This window comes from Rhincodon typus, chromosome 28 (assembly GCF_021869965.1).
Source record: "Rhincodon typus isolate 14 chromosome 28, sRhiTyp1.1, whole genome shotgun sequence".
Taxonomy (NCBI): Eukaryota; Metazoa; Chordata; class Chondrichthyes; order Orectolobiformes; family Rhincodontidae; genus Rhincodon; species Rhincodon typus.
Window position 1 is genome coordinate 33082911 of NC_063359.1, and position 20230 is coordinate 33103140.

General features: G+C 41.4%; 1 protein-coding gene across 1 annotated transcript in view; it reads left to right on the forward strand.

The window, feature by feature from the left end:
• The window catches only part of LOC109918284 (hemicentin-1-like), a 417033-nt gene that overhangs the window by 299480 nt on the left and 97323 nt on the right, over nt 1–20230 (forward strand). The window contains exons 55-63 of the mRNA XM_048613389.1: nt 2237–2350; nt 6664–6851; nt 7017–7113; nt 7836–7997; nt 10764–10877; nt 11753–11955; nt 14738–14819; nt 16593–16724; nt 19713–19862. Of these exons, the coding sequence (XP_048469346.1) occupies nt 2237–2350; nt 6664–6851; nt 7017–7113; nt 7836–7997; nt 10764–10877; nt 11753–11955; nt 14738–14819; nt 16593–16724; nt 19713–19862 (1242 nt within the window). The remainder of the gene's footprint in view (nt 1–2236; nt 2351–6663; nt 6852–7016; nt 7114–7835; nt 7998–10763; nt 10878–11752; nt 11956–14737; nt 14820–16592; nt 16725–19712; nt 19863–20230) is intronic.

A 20230-nucleotide genomic window follows, 5' to 3' on the forward strand; every position in this document is an offset into this window, starting at 1 on the left:
TAGGCTTTATTCTGTAGCTGACCCAAATGACTGAACTGGTTGATACTGATTGTAGGAACAAATGTTGAGTGACTGTGGAATTTTGCATTATTTGCCAAAAATAGAATTTGTGTCTTAAGTTTGGAGTGTATGGTAAGTCCATAATATCGGTTTGAGAAAGTGGTAGCACTTACCTTGTTGAAATCCAAAATGCTCTTTGGACACCCTGCCTTCTGCAGCACAGCTAGCACTATCCATTTCCTGCCACACTAATCAACCAGTCTCTATCATAAGGCATTTTAATTTCAGTGAAGCTGACAGGCTATGTTATTGTCATGCAGCATAATATCTGAGTTTTTAGGTAGCAGAACAGCAGATGGGGTATATGACTAAGCAGAGCACTCATGCTATTATCTATTAAGCTGTTAATACTGTTAAAAATTAAGTTTACCATCCTCCTTCAGAGCAATTGAATGCGTAATACCAGAGGACCATTGAGTGGTTAGCTGTGGAATATGAACCTCCTGGGCTGCACATACCGACACACTTAACACTACACAAGTGTGTACACATACTAATGTGCACACAGACACAATTGTGCAAACACACACACACACAAAAGAGCTGCTTAAGAATGTGGCTTATGTGTTAGGCTACAGACTGCATCATGTCAGGAGTTTAACAGGAGGAGCTTTGGGTATAAGCTACATGAATCGATTATAAATTCTTAGTCATGTTGCACAACCTATGCTTTTGGTATTGTAAGTTATTCATTTACATGTATTTTTTCTTCAATCATTCAAATCCTAAGTGGGAAATTTTCCATCTCTGAATTGACAGGTCATATAATGAGGATCTTATACGAATTCCAAGGCAGTTACTGTAAAATAGGATTACTATTAGCCTTGAGCTATGCAACTTAAAGTTTACAGTGACAGCTCTTATGGAGAATGTGCCAGTTAAGAGGTGCCTGATATAACATATTTTAAAATTCAGTCACAGGATGCGAGTGTCACTGACTGAGCCAGCATTTATTGCCCATCCCTAGTTGTTCTTGCAAAACTGTTGGTGAGCTGCCTTCTTGAACTGCCATTATCCATTTGGTGAAGGTACACCCACAATGCAGTTAAGGAGGGAGTTCCATGATTTTGATCTAGAGTCAAGAGACCCACCTACTGAAGAAATAATGATTCTTTTTAAAAAAGTTGAATCATAATACCAAGTTGATGGAAACTAAGAAACAGTTACTCTTAGATTATCTTCTTGAAAGAAGAAAGATTAACAGGGAAAGCGTGATATTCTTCACATACAAGAGTAATCATGATCTTCATGTAACACAGTGTTGTGATATGTGTATTGGATTAGGCTGTACCATTGTTCAACTATAGCCAACCAGCTCTGCTGATAAACACAACAGCCTTCTGTGTCCACTCTGCAGGCCAGGGAGACCAAAGGATTGATGTGCACTGTTAACTAATTCTGTGTGTTGTCTTAAATCGAACAAGAATTGGAATTTTAATGGTCTTGTCAGCTTGACAACTCTACCAATTCCACTTTTACACAGATTTATGCTTACTTTTTAAAATCCTAAAGGACACCTGACTTCTCTAGAAGGATATCTTACCTCTCCAAATAACCTTTAATTTAAATGTCTAAAGCCCACCAGTCATGGTGTGGATGTTCCACAAATGAACGTTGCCTCCAGATTATACTGAATTTGTTAATGTGAAAGAAATGGTGGCACTGCTGCCTCACAACACCAGGAACCCACGTTCAATTCTAGCCTCGGGCAAATGGCTTTGTGGAGTTTGCACATTCTCCCTGTGTCTGTGTGGTTTCCACTGGGAGCTCCAGTTTCCTCCACAGTCCAGAGATGTGCAAGTTAGGTGCATTGTCCATACTAAATTGTCCATAGTGTCCGGGGATGTGCAGGCTAGGTGGGTTAACCATGGGAAATGCAGGGTTACAGGGACAGGGTAAGGAGGTGGGTCTGTGGACTTGATAGGTTGAATGACCTGTTTCCATACTGTAGGGATTCTGTGAAAACATGTCGACACAATAATTGATCTTCAACATATTGTCCTTAGCAAAGCTTAGCCTATAAAACCTAAGTCTCCAGAGGTGCGTAAGGAACCACAAGGAGTTCCCCTGATACCAATTTATTTTACCCCATACATTACTTTTGGTCAATTACGGTATTTAATTTGAAAAGAACATCTTGAATAAATTAAACCAAATTGTGAATGTCTCTTAATAGGGAGCCATATCCTGCAGATCCCAAGGGTGCAAGCTGATGATGCCGGGCGATATACATGCCGAGCTGTCAATGAGGTTGGAGAGGACCAACTGCACTACGAGCTTGTCGTTCTGAGTGAGTAACCATATGCAAGTGTCAGACAATTATCCTTGTGAGCAGAGGACTTTGGGGTTGTGTTTTCAATAATTCAGTGATATGGTCTTAGACTGCTTTCATTGCACTTGATAACTTAACCAGGAGGTATTGTCCACTTTGTGCTTGTTCCCTTTCTGCACATTTTCCCTCCTTCAATTATGGTTTACGATAGAGCATTTCTTAAAAATTCCTATCTTTCTTTATGTGAAGTTCCCATTTGTGTAATATATTACACAACGTAATTTATAATTTAACATTTAACATTTCCTTCATTTGTTTTCAAGTTTAAAGTGGTTTATTGACCCTCTTCTCTTTCCACTATGTATTTAGAGCATTTTAAAAATACTTAACATGCTAATTTCTAGACAGCAGGTTAAAGCCAGGAAAGAGGAGTAATGTTCTTGGGATTAGTCTGTTTCAGTCTATGACGTTTACAAGTGCTGTGTAAGCTAGCTGTATCCTTACATTTTCACCTGGGTCAGGTCATGATCACAGAACCGTTAAACTTCTCTGCATATTTGTTGCATTTGGGACATGCTTCGCAGGACAACATTATGGGCAAAGTAGCAGAGATCTGGGGTATTGCGAGTTTTAAAGGGATACATATTATTTTCATCTTTCAAGCACATCAGTGATCAATAACTCATTTCACTCATGTTACCTATCACAGACCACACCCAAATGCAAAGCAGAGTATAAAGTAAGATTAGAAAAGTTGATAAGTCTAAGGATGAGGTCACTAAAACTTTATGGTTAGCTTGTGGTTCTGAAAGCCTTTGCATCAAAAAGATTGCAAACGGAGAGAGAGAGAGTACTGAGTACAAAGTTACTGGAGTCACCAATGGTAATTTTAACCTAACTTTCTTGCAGAAAAATGGTGGCATTGTTTGAAGACTGCATTCACAGCATGCCTAAGTCTACTGTCCATTGAACACATCAGACAGAGTGTATATTTAGCATTCTTTTCATTTTGTGAGAGACAAGGTTAAGATTGCTCTCAGTCAGTGGGAATAAAGAGCTTTCTTTATTACCTGTTCTGAGTACTTGTGGATTAGTCACAACCCCATCAAGGCACTAGATGCACAGCACTGAGACTCTTGTTTAAGAAGTGCATAATTCCCCTTTTTGAACAATATCAGATTTTGAAAAAAAACTTTGTGCGAGAGCTCCAACAACCAAAAACAGCAGCAACAGAGAGCACGTCTACTGACCTCAAGAGGTTGAAGACAAATATGTAAAATCACATTGGCAGGAGACCAAGATCAATAAACCTAAATAAGCGGAAAAATGCCACTAAGTCATCACTAAATACGATAATTAAAGAACTAGGTATGTCAGAAGTAGCCAAGAGCATGCACCAGAAGGCTTCTGTATTTCCTGATTTGTTGCCCAGTGTGCTTCTGTCTCATTTTCATGTACCTCCTTGTTTTCTCAACTTAGTTTTTAACTGATTTTTTTGTTGTACAACACTGCATTCTCTTGGAAATAGTACTGGTAACAAATTCCAAAAATCTTCAGTGTATAAGCAAAACCGAAACCACAGCAAGTGAAACCGTCCCAAATCAAGCAGCAAGTATAATTAATTCCTCAATACATAGAACAGTCTTAGTCTGCAGGAAACAAAACCAGAATTGTCTGCAGAAACTCAGCAGGTCTGGCAGCATCTGTGGAGAGAAAGCAAAGTTAATGTTTCAAATCCAAGCTGAAGAAGGGTCACTGGACTCAAAACATTAACTCTGCTTTCTCTTCACCCAGGCTGCCAGACCTGCTGAGGTTCTTGAATGATTTCTGCTTTTGTTTCAGATTCCCAGCATTTCATTTTTATCCTCATCTGCAGGGCAGCTGTAACAGTAGACTCAGCTTTGAGTCAAAAACTTGACTGTTGCAGGTTACAGAGGGACATAGATAAGCTGCAGAGCTGGGCTGAGGGGTGGCAAATGGAGTTTAATGCGGAAAAGTGTGAGGTGATTCACTTTGGAAGGAGTAACAGGAATACAGAGTACTGGGCTAATGGTAAGATTCTTGGTAGTGTGGATGAGCAGAAAGATCTCGGTGTCCATGTGCATAGATCACTGAAAATTGCCACCCAGGTTGATAGCGTTGTTAAGAAGGCGTACAGTATGTTAGGTTTTATTGGTAGAGGGATTGAGTTTCGGAGCCATGAGGTCATGTTGCAGTTGTACAAAACTCTGGTGCGGCCGCACTTGGATTATTGCGTACAGTTCTGGTCACCGCAGGATGTGGAAGCATTGGAAAGGGTGCAGAGGAGATTTACCAGGATGTTGCCTGGTATGGAGGGAAGGTCTTATGAGGAAAGGCTGAGGGTCTTGAGGCTGTTTTCGTTAGAGAGAAGAAGGTTAAGAGGTGACTTGATAGAGACATACAAGATGATCAGAGGATTAGATAGGGTGGACAGTGGGAGCCTTTTTCCTCGGATGGTGATGGCTAGCACGAGGGGACATAGCTTTAAGTTGAGGGGTGATAGGTATAGGACAGATGTCAGAGGTAGGTTCTTTACTCAGAGAGTAGTAAGGGCGTGGAATGCCCTGCCTGCAAAAATAGTAGACTCCCCAACTTTAAAGGCATTTAAATGGTCATTGGATAAACATATGGATGATAATGGAATAGTTTAGGTTAGATGGGCTTCAGATTGGTTTCACAGGTCGGCACAACATCGAGGGCCGAAGGGCCTGTACTGCACTGTAATGTTCTATGTTCTATGTTCTATGTTTAAGTCCAAGACTTAATCACATAACCCAGACAGGTGAGTCTTCAATTTTCCTTCTGACCTTCTGTCCCCACAAGCCCACCATCTTCAGATTCTTGCCCCATGTAACTCCATTTATTTCACAGAATCACAGAATTGTTAAAGCACAGAAAGCCACTCTTCAGCTCATCATGTTAGTTCTGGTCCTCTGAATAAAAAATTCACTTAGTGCCATCCCCTCACATCTTCCTTGTAACGTTCCACATTGTTCCTTTTCAAATAAGCATCTTATTCCCTTTAAGTGCTTCTGTTCAACCAGTCTCCACCATATTCCCAGGCAATGCATACCTGACTTTAACCATTTGTAAGGAACTACTTTTTTGCCTGATTATTTTTAATATAGCAGAAGATTTCCTTGGTTTCAATTCTGCTGCCTTACACTTTTGTGCTTTAAAATGAAGTCAAGCTGTTTCAATTGAGCTTGCGGACCAGGAAAGCACTTTATATCTGTTCCCTTTCCTGATGTTACTTTGTCTGTGGTGCAGAAATCATGAGTTTATGAACATATGAACAAGAAACAGGAGTAGGCCATTCATCCCTCAGGCCTGCCTCGTAATTTAGTAAGAAGTTAACAGATCTGATTGCAAGCGCAAATCTACATTTCCACCTGTCCCGCTAACTTTTGAACTCTTTACTTACTGAGAATCGATCCACCATTGCCTTAAAAATGTTCAAAAGTCTGCTTTCTCAGCGTTTACAGGAAGAGAGTTGCAAACATCATGACACTGTGAGAAAAACATTCACTTCACCTCTGTTTTAAATGAGTGATCCTTTATTTTTAAACAGTGAGCCCAAATACTAGAGTCTCCAAAAAGAATAAACAGTCTGTCTACATCTACCCTATCGAGGCACCTCAGGTTCTTATTTGGTCCAATCAAGTCACCTCTTATTCTCCTGAACTCCAGCAGATGCAAGCCTAACCTGTCCAACCTTTCCTCATAAAACAACATGTTAATTTCAGATATAAGTCGGTACACATTCTCTGAATCACTTCATGCAATTTATATCCTTTCTTAAATAAGGTGAGCAGTACTATAAACAGTACTCTGATGTGGTCTCACCATTGCCCTGTATAACAGAAATATGATCTTCCCTATTTCTGTTCAATTGCCCTCACAATAAATGATGATATTCTGTTAACTTTCGTAATATCTTACACCTGTATATTGGCCTTTTTGTGATTTGTGCACTGGGACACCCAGATCTTTCTGCATCTCAAAGTTCTGAAACCTCTCGTCATTGGACAATCTGATTTTTATTCCTGCCAAAATGGACAATTTCACATTTCCCCACATTATACTCTATTTGCCAGATATTTACCTACTCACGTAACCTTTCTATAATCATTTGTAGTTAACCTTTCTATATCCCTTCGTAGCCTCATTATGTCCTCCTCGCAACTAACTTTCCTGTCATCAGCAAATTTGGCAACCATACCTTCCACATCTTTATACAAATCATTTATATAAAATGTGAACAGTTGAGGTCCCTTTGCATACGTTCATTTTTATTTGCCTTTTTATAGTCCCTCCATTTATTCATTCAGAAGGTGGGGAGTTTGGGGAAGAGCTGGTATCAACTGTTAACAAAACAGTTCAACTGCGTTGTGAAGCTTCAGGGAATCCTTCACCTTCCATATCTTGGCTCAGAGACAGCCTACCCATTGCAACAGACTACAGACACCAACTTCTGGATAATGGCAGCCTTCTGCAGGTGAGAGCTCAATGGTAATTGGACAGCAATGTATCAGATTATCCCTGTTTGAATCAGATCTGTAGACTGTACTCCAGCTGTGCAGAAACTCAGTCCCTATTTTGCATTGTGTCAGGCTTCGGATTGAACCTCAATCACGTGCTGCTTGTTGTCCTTTCCCTGTAGATTCACATGGTGCAGGCATCTGATGCAGCTGGCTACGTTTGTCTAGCAGAAAATCCAGCAGGAAGCACAGAGAAGCTTTTCAGCCTTCATGTTCAAGGTAATGACCCCTGCTGCATTTTAAGGACCCAGTATACATCTTGTGCTTCATTACGACACTGGATACTTGAAGTAATGTAGTGTCTTTAACATAGAAAATGCTTCAAGCCATTTCATTGAAGCATAGTGAACAGATCTGGCCAAAACGTCAAAATAGAACAGTTCATGTGTGGATTTACTGTAATTGTACTTAATTAGATTCTCTGACTTCGTCAGAGCTTCCCACTGCAATAGAATGGACCCAGGTGTTTGGAGCAGAATGGATCAGTTCTCCTGTTACATGGAAAGCAAATTCATTTGATGGATATCTTTTATCACTTTCAGCCACCCTCCTTTCTAGTTTCTACTCGCCAACAGTTTCTTATTGTTTCTTTCTCATAATACAACTCGGGGATACCCTCTTTTAAGCACTTCCTCCTTGTTCCTTCAAATGTGTTTCTGTACCTTCACATACATAGATCAAGGTTGATTGCACTGCCTCTTCCAAACTTAGTCTGTTGCTGCCTTTCTGAAAAAAAATCGACATTAAAGAAAGGAAACTAAAATATAGAATTCTAATTTTACATTAATGTTTATGTTACTGAACAATTCTGTCCTGAAGGCGAAGGAAGAAATCCTAAAGTTACAAAATATTTGACGTTGCAGCTTAGTTTTAGTGCTGAGATTTTGAATAGAGATCAATCAGCATCAACGTGCATCTGGTTCTGCTTTTTTTTTGTACAGTGCCTCCCATGCTTTTGGGCCCCACTCCAGAAAATGTCAGTGTCGTGATGAATAATCCCATTTGGTTAACATGTGAATCCCGAGCAGTACCTTCTGCAGACATCGAATGGTACAAAAATGGACAGTTGCTGCAATCCCACCCCGACATGCTGATCCTCCCAGGTGAGAAGTTGACAAGGAAAATGTGAGATGGAAATGCAAAACAACCTTTGACCTCTCCAGTGATGGCATCATCCAGAGCCCTCCATTGCCATTCATGATATACTAAAGACCCTGAAGGTGTTACACTTAAAGATGTTTGAAATCAGAACAAATATATTCTTTTCTCATTCAACCTTGGATTAGATTGAAGCCTGCAGTGAATTCAAAATAAGAACTTTCCCCATTCTTCAGTGAGTGAATGCAGTGGACATTTTGAACCATGTAGACCAGCAAAGTGACTCATTCAGTTTCCAGTTTGTGACCATAGAACCACAAGATATAGGAGCAGAATTAGGCCATTTAGCCCATCGCATTTGCTCTGCCATTCAATCAGGGCTGATGTGATTCTCAATCCCATTCTCCTGCCTTCTCCTTATAACCCTTGATCCCCTTACTCATTATGAACCTATCTACCTCTGTCTTAAATTTACTCAATCCACAGCCCTCTACGGTAGTGAGTACCACAGAGTCACCACCCTCTGGCGGAAGAAATGCCTCCTCATCTCCTTTCTGAAGGGTCGTCCCTTCACTTTGAGGACTTATCCCTGGTCCTACTCTCTTCTAATCATAGAAACATCTAATCTACATCCAATCCTGTCAGTATCCTGTAAGTTTCAATCAGATCTCCCCTCCTCAACCTTCTAAACTCGCAGATTCCTCAACTGCTCCCCATAGGACAAGGATTCATCCCCATGATCATTCTTGCAAACCTTGTCTAGATCCCAACCCACTTTTCTTAGATACAGGGCCCAAAACTGCTCACAGTATTCCAAATGCGATCTGATCAGAGACTTGTACAGCCTTAGCAATATTTCTCTGTTCTTGTTTTCTAGCCCTCTTGAAATGAATGCCAATATTGTATTTTCCTTCCTAAACTCCAACTGAAGCTGCATGTTAACATTAATAGAATTGTGAACTAGGACTCCCAAGTTCTTTGTGCTTCAGATCTCCGAAGCCTTACTCTATTTAGAAAATGGCCTACGCCTCTACTCTTTGTACCAAAATGTATAACCTCACACTTTTCCACATTGTATTCCATTTGCCACTTTGCTCACTCACCTATCATATCCAATTCCTTCTGCAACTTCCCGCTTCCTCAACACCACCTGTCCCTCCACCGATCTTTGTGGCATCTGCAATTTTAGCAATAATGCCCTCGGTTCTTTCATCCAGATCGTTAGCGTGTAACGTGAATAGTTGTGGTCCCAACAATGACCCCTGCTAAACTCCACTAGTCACCAACTACCATCCTGAAAAACTCCTTTATCCCTACTCTCTGCCTTCTGCCATTCAACCAATTCTCTAGTCATGCTGGTACCTTGCCCCTAACACCATGGGCTCTTATCTTACATAGAAGCCTCCCACGTTGTCAAGTCCTTTTGGAAATCCAAATAGATTATGTCCACTGACTCTCCTTTGTCTAACTTGCTCGTTACCTTCTCAAAGAATTCCAACCGATTTATCAGGCATGATGACCTCCTCTTGATGAAGCCATACTGACAGCACCCTATTTTACCATGCACTTCCAAATACTATGCAATCTAATTCTTAGTAATGGACTCTAAAATCTAACCCTATCGCAGGCTAACCAGCTTATAGCTTCCTGTCTACTGCCTCTCTTCTTAAAGAGGGGTGTTCCGTTAGCCATTTTCCTATCCTTTGGGACCCTCCCTGACTCCAGTGATCCCAGAAAGATCACCACCAATTCCTCTACAATCTCCTCAGCTATCTACTTCAGAACTCTGAGGTGTACTCCATTCGGTCTGGGCGATTTATCCATCTTCAGACTTTTTAGTTTCCCCAGCAACTTCTCCGTGGTGATGGCCACTACAGTCACCTCTCGTGCCTGACTGTCTTGAAGTTCTGATATGTGGCTGGTGTCTTCCACTGTAAAAACCGATGCAAAGTATCTATTCAGTTCCTCCATCATTTCTTTGTTTCCCATTACTGCTTCTCCAGCCTCATTTTCCAGTCGTCCAGTGTCCACTCTTGCCCCTGTCTTACCTTTCAGACGGCTAAAAAAAGCTTTTGCAATTGTCTTTTGACATTATTAGGTGGCTTACTTGCATATTTCATCTTCTCCCACCTTATTGCTTTTTTAGTTTTATTTAGTGCCAAGATAACAGAGTTCAATCAGATTCCAGTCAGGGAATCAGCAAGAAGGGAGGCAAATTCCAGATTCTTGCTACCAGTTAGCATCCTGGAAAATGCAAGTGTGATTACAAATCTACTAATTAGAACCAGCTTTAGGCCATTCAGGCCCTCGGTGTGGTATCTGGGTGAAGTCAGAATTGGTTTGGTTACATGGTTCACAAGTTTAAATCCTATTAATGCCTGCTGCTTTCATGTTCTGGTTGGATTAAGTAACAGTGACAGATCAGTATCCATGGAATCTTAATACAGGATAGTGCCTCGATAAGGTGGCAGAAAGAATATTCCCTCTAAGTATTAGTGTTTTAAAGCTACAGGGATTCCAACATTATTTGTTGAGGCATGGAATTTGGAAACTCAGAATATATGAGACTTGTTGGATCCACACAAGGAAGGTGTAGAGGCTGAACTCCACCTAAAAAGAGTTCTTGATTAACCTAAAGAGAACAGCTTGGTGTCTGTTGTTCTGCTATTTGTAGTGCAGTCCTCAACAGAACAAATTACTCCATATTTATTTTAACTATTTGTTTGGATTATGGTTGAATAATCTCTGACCTGATCTCATTTCTGTTCCAGGTGGTCATATCCTTCACATTCCCAGAGCAAAGACAGAAGACAATGGCAACTATGTTTGTGTTGCCACCAATGCAGCAGGGGGAGATGTGAAGGACATTCACCTCCATATATATGGTGAGTATCAAAACCAACTCATTGTATGTTAGTCAGGAAAATATTAGTTAGTTGGAGAAAATATGTAAAAGGGCATGTTCTCAACAAACCAATGAGCATACACATTGAGGTGGAGTAGGCAATCTTTGTGATGGAGAGGAATATGAAGTTGTAAGCTCAGCTTGGGATTGAATGTGATGTTAAGGCTGCAAATAGCTTGTTCAGCCTGAGAAAGTGTCCAAAGAGGGGCTTGAAATGAATGTGTACTTGGGTTTGGACTTGTAGCTGGGTTCAAAAATGATGGCTTCTGTCTCCTCAGTGTATACCTGGAGAAGCATACATGTGGAAGCTGACCTCATGTCTATCGATTCAGATAAGAAAGAAAATATAGTCAAAGGTGATTATTTGGGAGAACTTGGCAAAAATGGTGCAGAGCTGGGCAAGGTGAATCATTTTGAAATACTCCAGCTGTTATCAAAAAGAGTGAGAGCAAATCAGGACACAGAGCTGGACAATAGAGGACCAATATGGTGGAGGGTGGGCGTAGTTGACCGTGCCAAATGTGATGTAAACCTAACATAAAGCATGCTGGTATGGAGAGACGGTAACACTGCATTTTAATACTGAACAGTTCTCATGCCTTTTAAATGTTATTCATGAGTGATAGGTTAATGATTGTGGTGTATAAATTTATCATGAATTAATGTTCTATTGATTTACTGGGAAGCACTGTGATTAGTCGAAAATATAACCTGACAGACTTTTGTAGTTCTTGTGCCATGAACAATTTAGAATATTACATTTGGTTTGTGAGCCATTGCGTCTATTTACAGCAGCAGAAAGTACAGTATTCCTAGATATGCTAATCAATGTCTTTTGAATTTTGACCCCCATAGTTCCGCCCTCCATTAAACACCATGGTGACAGTTACTCTGAGGCCATCACAATCCGTGCTGGAGAGACAGCTACTCTCAGATGTGAATCAGAAGCAGTACCAGTCCCTACTATTTTGTGGTATAAGAACGATCACCTTCTGGCCTTGGTAAATGGCACCCATATCCTATCTGACGGTCAAATACTCCAAATACAAGATGCTCAGGTAAAACCTATAGTTGATATTTCAAAGATTGACAGTAGTTTAACTTTATAATTTGCTTGGGTAACGATAAGATGCTAGAGCAGAAGTAGGCTGTTTAGCTTATGAAGTTTGCTGCATCATTCAGGGCATCATTCATTGCTGATTTCATCATCCTCAACCCTACTTTCCTGCCTTTTCCCCATAACCCTTGGTTTCCTTACTAATTAAAAATCTGTCTATCACGACTAAAAATTTGGCAATAGTACATTTACTTGCCTTGCTGGATCAAAATCCTGAAACTCCTTCCAATGGCATCATAGGTCTACCTATAGTAGATGGACTGCAGCAGTTCAAGAAGGCCCCTCACCACCACCTCCTCAAGGGCAACGAAGGATAGGAATAAATTTAGCTCAAACAGCAATGCCCACATCCACGAATGAATAAAAATATCCAAATCATTAACATGTAATATAAATAACTGCAGACTCATCACTGATGCCTATGGCACAGGTTGCCAACCTGAAAATGGCCCCCTTAACTCAAATTTTTGTCTTCTATTAGGTAGCCACTTTTTTTTTTACCTACCCTAACATCCAGATTCCCAATACAATGGGCTCTTATCTTACTATGTAGCCTTTGTACTGTTTGTCTATGCAGCTGATGCTTGTTATGGCAAGAACCTTTTTGCATTATGGCTACCACATAGCTCTGGCTGACCAGGAAACCTGCATTTACACCTGCATATTGTAAAGATTTACAGATTGATAATCAATCAATCATCTTGTGGTGGGAAGGTGAAAAATGTGATTCATTTCCTACATGTTTGTTAAAATTCTTTTATATGGCTAGATGTAAAATGGTCTAGGAAACATGCATGCATACCTACATCCATAGCGATTCCCCTACTTGCCCCTGTCCCCAGTGATTGCGCAGCATATCAACGTTCTAAAAGATCTTTGATTTGCAATGGACCTCCCATATCACCTGCACTGTGACACTACCTCCAAGAAGCTCAGTTTCTTTTTCTACCCAAAGCACTTCTTGTCCATCCTGAACAAGATATAAAAAAGATCTTATCATCCAATGTGTTACTGTTTTGCTTAGCTTTAACCTTCAGCTTCCTTCTCTCTACGCCAAATCTCATGTTTCAGAATATTATTGCAATTTAATTTTCTTTTTGATTTCCAAAGCATGAAATAACACATTGCTTTCTATTAGATATAACAAAGTGTGGAGCTGGAGGAACACAGCAGGCCAGGCAGCATCAGAGGAACAGAAAAGTTGACGTTTTGGGTCGGGACCCTTCTTCAGAAATGGGGAGGGGAAAGGGAGTTCAGAAATAAGGAGAGACAGGACAGGTGGCCTGGGGAAGGTAGGTTGGATGGTGACAAGTGAGGGCATGTAGGCAGTGGTAGGGATTGGTCAGTGAGGAGGAAGTGACGGATAGGTGGGAGAGAAGATGGACAGATTGTGTCAGGTCAAGGAGGAGGGGGTGAGAGGGAGAGTTGGTCATGGGATGAAGCCGGGGGTGGGGAGATTTTGAAACTGGTAAAATCCACATTTCGGCCATCGGGCTGTAGGGTCCCGATGCGGAATGTGAGATGCTGTTCCTCCAGTTTGTGGGTGGCGTCATTGTGACACTGAAGGAGGCCCAGGATGGACATGTCACCCAGGGAGTAGGAAGGGGAGTTAAAATGTTTTGCGACCGGAAGGTGTTGTTGTTGTTTGTCGCATATAGAGCACAGATGCTCTACAAAACGGTCTCTGAGTCTCCGCTTGGTCTCACCGATGTAGAGGAGGCCACATCGGGTGCAGTGGATGCAGTAGACCAAGTTGATGGATGTGCAGGTGAACCCATGTCTGATGTCGAAGGTTTGTTTTTTGCCTTGAATGGAGGTGAGGGGGGAGGTGTAGGGGCAGGTGTACACTTCCTGCAGTTGCAGGGAAAGATGCCAGGTGTGGCAGCAGACAAGGGAGTCGCAGAGAGGGCGGTCCCTATGAAAGGCAAATAGGGGTGGGGAGGGAAATATATCTTTGGTTGTGGGGTCAGATTGTAGGTGGCAGAAGTGACAGAGAATGATACTTTGGGTGCGGAGGTTAGTGGGGTGATATGTGAGGACAGGGGGGATCCTGTCTTTATTTTTGTTTTGTTGGGGGGAGGTGATGTGAGGGCAGAGGTGTGGGAGACCCAAGAGATGCGTTTGAGGGCATTTTCAATCATCGGAGGGGGGATGTTACGGTCCTTGAAATAGCAGGACATCTGGGATGTGCAGGAGTGGAACGCCCCATCTTGGGAGCAGATGTGGCAGAGGCGGAGGATTGGGAATAGGGGATCATATTCTTGCAGGAAGGTGGGTGAGAAGAGATGTAGTCTAGGTAGCTGTGGGAGTCAGTGGGTTTGAAGTAAATGTTGGTTACAAGGCGGTCATCAGAGATGGAAACAGAAAGGTCAAGGAAGGAGAGGGAGATATCGGAGATGGTCCAGGTGAATTTGAGGTTGGGATGAAAGGTGTTAGTAAAGTTGGTGAACTGTTCAAGCTCCTCGTGGGAGCACAAGGCGACGCAGATGCAGTCATCAATGTAGCGGAGGAAAAGGTGGGGGATAGTGCCAGTGTAGCAGCGGAAGAGGGACTGTTCCACATATCCTACGAAGAGGCAGGCATAGCTTGGGCCCATGAGGGTGCCCATGGCCACCCCCTTAGCCCTTAGTTTGTTGGAAGTGGGAAGTGCATCTGCAGTTCTTGCTATCTCATTGCTTTCTGTTAGCTTGCGCACTGTTAATTTTTGCTCCGTGTGATTTTAGGTTACAGATTCTGGGCACTATATGTGTAACGTTACCAACCTGGCTGGACACATGAAAAGGACCTTCAGGCTGAATGTGCACTGTAAGAATGAGAAGTACATTAGACTTCAGACAACTCTTTCTTGAGTATATTTTAGTTGAACATTTTTTTGGATCTCTGTTTTGGAAGTTATAATGCAAATCTTGCCTTCAGGAGATTCTATGACTGGGGTAGAGCCCTTGGTTTAAAGGATTGTACCTGCATATGGTCTTAAAGGCCTTTTCTCATTGAGTGCTTCTATTCTGTTAAGACAGTGGTTCACCAATATGCTTTTCTTGAGGTTGCACTCAAATGTTGGAATTGGGTTTTCCAGACTGTTAGCTTCCTGGGTAGAATTTTAGTTCTCCCTGCTCACCAGGAATGGAGGAGGTGAGCTATTAAAATGAAGTGACACAAGTTAAGCATTTATAATAATGCTGCTGGTTTTCAGTAACATATGAGGTGTCAGCTAAACTCAAATGGCCTGCGATGTCATTTTAACAAAGATATGAGCAGGGAAAGTTATAGTGCTTTCCATTCGACTTTGAAGCAGGTCAGCAGGTGGTGAAAAATGTGAACTGTATCTCCAGGCATATGGGACCATTAGCAGCAGGAGTGTTCCCCTTTCCATTAACAAAACTCTCCTAAAACTCTTTCTGTCATTTTCCTGGAAGGCAGCAGGTGATATTTGATATGCTGTGAACTTCACCTCTCTCCTGCCACTCTAGTCCCTCTTCCGTCCTGTACCAGGCAATGTTAAAATACTCTGAGGATCCTGAAGCACGTGGCAGCACTTGCTTGGCCACTAACCCACCTAAAGCTCACCTTGGGTTTTTTTAAAATTCACTCACAAGATGTGGGCAGCTCTGGCTAGGCCCATCCCTAATTGCCCAGAGGGCAGTTAAGAGTCAACCCACATTGCTGTGGGTTAGGAGTCACATGCAGGCCAGACAAGGTAAAGATTACAATTTTCCTTCCCTATAGGATATTAGTGAACCAGATGGATTCTTTCCCCAACAATCGGCAATAGTTTCATGGTCATCATTAGACCCTTAATTCCAGATTTTTTAATTGAATTTAAATTCCATTATCTGCCATGGTGGGATTCAGACCCGAGTCTCCAGATCATCAGCTGGGTTTCTGGATTAATAGTTTAGTGATAATACCACTAGGCCATTGCCTCATCTTCTGTAGGACAGAAATCATAGCTTGGATTTTCAAAGGTTTACCAAGTTCGGACCCAGTGTAGGCCAGTTTTCAATTTTTTTGTCTTTATTCATTAACGGGATGAGGGTGTCGCTGGCTAGGCAACATTCATTGCCCATCCCTAATTGTCCATAGGGCAGATCAGAGTCAACCGCATTGCTGTGGGTCTGGAATCACATGTTGGCCAGACCAGGTAAGGATGGCAGTTTCCTTCCCTAAAGGACATTAGTGAACCAGATGGGTTTTTCTGACAATCAACAATGGGTTCATGGTCATCAGTAGATTCTTAATTCCAGATATTTTGTTGAATTCAAATTCCACCATCTGCCGTGGCGGGATTTGAACCCGGGTCCCCAGAACAATATCTGGGTCTCTAGATTAACAGTCCAGTGAAAACACCATTAATACATTACCTGCCCTGGAAGTGGTAAAAATCCCAGAGGTTGTCTTATGATCCCAGTGCCATCAAGACATCTTTGAATTTTTAAAGGACTGGTGGAGCAGAATGAGTGGGAAATATGCTTACCCAATGATTAATAGCCCCCTAAGCTATTAAAATTGGAAAAAGTAGCAAGTTGTTTACAGTCATTCTTTATTTTTATATCAATGTTTCTTCTTCCTTTTCTTCAGCCCCACCAACTTTTGAAGAGCCTTTAGAGGAGGTTATAAATCAGACAGCTGGCAGCCCCTGTGTCCTATCATGCCAGGCATTGGGAGTTCCACCACCCACGATCACTTGGCTCAAAGATGGAGAACCATTAGGTAGGACTGGGTGTGGTCAGCATGGTAACTGATTTGGTTAAACTGTGGAACTCGCCATTGCAGGAAGTGGTTGAGAGAAATAGCGTGGATGCTTTTGGAAGGAAACTAGATGAGCACATGAGAGAAAATGTAATAGATAGAGTTGATGAAGGGCTGAGATGGGGTGAATGGAATGGTAAAAGACTTGTATGGAATAAAAACATCAAAAGAGAAAAATTATGCTGAAAGCATATTTCTGTGGTATCTTTTCTAGGTGATAATTAACTTCTGTTTGTTTAAAATGTGAAATGTTGCTGAACTAGATGGCACATTACTGAATAAAAAATGGATAAGTGGTCAGGTTTTCCATGAAGTCATACTCTTGGAATCTGTATAGACAAATTCTTAAAAGTACATGCGAGTAGATAAGAAGTGGTAAAAAAATAGCATAAAGTTATTTGGTTTATAAATAGAGCAATAGAATGGAAAAGCATTCACTTTGATTATTGTGGATCATTCTGGGTCACCACTCTAAGTCAATCTGTAAAACTTTGGAAACCGAATACAGAAACTTATTGTATGACATATTTGAACTTACAAATTAGGAGCATGAGTTTGTCCTTCGGTCCTTCAAGCAAGCTGCATCAGTCAGTAAGATCATAGATGATTACTCAGCGTTCTTGCCTACCACAATATCCTTTTGCCTGTCATTTATCAAGAATCTATTCATCTCTGCCTTAAAAATATTTGAAGACTGCTTCCAGCGCCTTTTGAGGAAGAGACTTCCAAATCAGAATGTTACCAAGAATGAGAAACTTATGACAGGTTGAAACAGTTGGAGATATTCTCCATAGAACATGGGGAGGCGATGGCCTAATGGACTTCTCGCTAGACCATTAATCCAGAAACTCAGCTAATGTGCAGCGAACCTGGGTGGATTTTGAATTCAATAAAAAAAGTCCAGAATTAAAAACCTACTGACGACCATAAAATGATTGTCTGGCCTACATGACTCCAGACACGCAACAATGTGATTAACTCTCAACTGTCTTCTGAAATGATATACCAAGCCACTCACTTGTATCAATATCTACGAAGTCTCAACAAAGAAATGAGATCGGACAGACCACCTGGAATTAATCTAGGGAACCAACAAGAGGGTATAATATACTTGACATCATCCTGGCCAATCTGCCACCAGCAGGGTGCATCTGTCTACTACAGATCAGATCTAACCTCTGCATTCCTGCCACATCCAGTCATGAGTGGTAGCATACATTTAAACAACTCATTGGAGGAGGAGGCTCCAGCAATATCCCCATCCTCAAAGCTGGAAGAGGCCATCACATCAGTGCAGAATATAAGGCTAAAGCCATTGCAGTGATCTCCATCCAGATGTATGTAACCCAAGATGCACAGTAGAAACTCACCCAAGCTCCTTAACAGCACATTCCAAACCCACAAACGTTTCCATCTAGAAGCACAAGGAAAACATATAGATGGGAATGGCACCACCTGTAAGTTCCCCTCAAAGCCACTCACCGTCCTGGAAATATTTCGCCGTTCTTTCACTGCTGCTTTGTCAAAATTCTGGAATCCCCTCCCTAAGGGTATTGTGGGTCAAGTAGGCAGCTCACCACACCACCTTTTCAAGGGCAGCTAGGGATGGGTGGTAAATGCTGGCCAGCCAGTGATGCCCACATCCCATGAAAAATGAAACAAGAAAGTTGACCTCATGGAAATTTTCCAGATTATTAGATGCTTTGATAGAACACCACAGTCTATTTGGAGTAGGTAGACCCACAATGCCATTAGGAGGGTATTTCAGGGTTTTGACCAAGTGACACTGATGGACCGGTAATATTTTATCAAGTCAGGATTGTGATTAGCTTGAAGCTTGAACTTGCAGTGCTAGTAATCCCATGTACATACTGTCCTTCTCCTTGTAGATTGTAATGCTTGTGGATATGGAAGGCAATCTGTAAGGAGTCCTGGTAAATTTCTGCAGGACATCTTATAGATGGTAAACACTGCTAATACTGAGGCATTGGTGATGAAGGGAGTGAATGTTTGTGAATGTGGTGCCAAATTAGCTGCTTTGTCCTGGATGGTGTTAGGCTTCTTGAATGTTGTTGGAGTTGCACTCATCCAGGCAAGTGCAGAGTATTCCATCACACTCCTGAATTCTGCCTTGAAGATGGTGGAAAGATTCTGGTGAATCACAAGTTAAATTATTTGCTGCAGGATTCCTAGCCCCTGATCTGTTATGATCCCGGAGTGTTATTGTGCGAAGACAGCTTGTTTAACATTGGGCAACTGGTATCTGACATTTGTTCTGGGGTTGGGGAGGGAGGGTAAAAAAGGAGACCGTGGCAAGGAGTAAGCTCCCTCTGCACCACAAAAGTTAGCTCATTCTTTCACTGAGTGTTGTCATTTTCAGAAACACTTTGGCAGAAAAGGTGGTGGAAGCTAATTCTGCAGATAATCTTGGAAAGGGAGTTGAAGGTGAGGAAGTCACAGAATTGTGGATAAAATAATAATAAAATGGTCATTGACCTGGAGCATGGGTTTTAGCACAGCCAGCACAACCAAAACACGGTGAATGGTGTCCTTCATGTGACATAATGGTTCCTACACTATTGCCCATAGTTGAATAAACCTTGATGTAAAGTAAAAACACTTGCATTTGTAGATGGCCTTTTATGTGTACCATACATTTCAATGTCTTTTAAAGACAATGAAGTACTTTTCAAAGTGTAGTCACTGTTGTCATGCAAGTCTCTGACCTGCTTTTGTAGACAACGTATTTTTATGGATGTCCAGTTCAGTTTCTGGTCATTGTTAACGCACAGAGTGTGGGATAGTGTGGGATTCAGCAAAGGTAATGTCATTGGATGTCAAGGAGATGGTTAGCTAATCTCTCTTAGTTGATGGTCATTGCCTAGCACTTGTTACTTGCAGGAATATTACTTTGCAGAAAAATAAATCATAATAAAATTGTTTTAACAGACAGTAGCAACAGCCAGGATTGGCATATCTTATCCAGTGGTAGTAGACTTCAAACTATCCAGTTACAGATTTTCCATTCCGGGAATTACTCCTGCTTGGCAAGGAATTCTGAGGGAGAAGTTTATAAACATTTCTTACTCTTCATTCAAGGTAAATTGAACTTTCAACTTTTACTGAGTTAGCTGATAACCATAATGCAAAAATAACAGCAAGAAAGACTTGAATTTTAAAAGCACAGTTCATTTCTTATGACATCTTAAAGTATTTTAAAGCTAATGAGGTATATTTGAAACGTTGTTGCTGTTGTAATATGGGAAACACAGCAGCTAATTTGTGGACAGCAAGCTCTCACAATGGGCATCATGGCAAGTACCAGGGGAAAATGTCTTGTGCTGACAGGCAGAAGTGAAACTACATAGTTTAGAAGTCCTTAGAATCTCTGAATTGTCGGATTTTACATCTAAAGCTGAAGTTGATTAATTCTTGATTTTCGTATCTGAAGCAGTCGCAGAGTATGG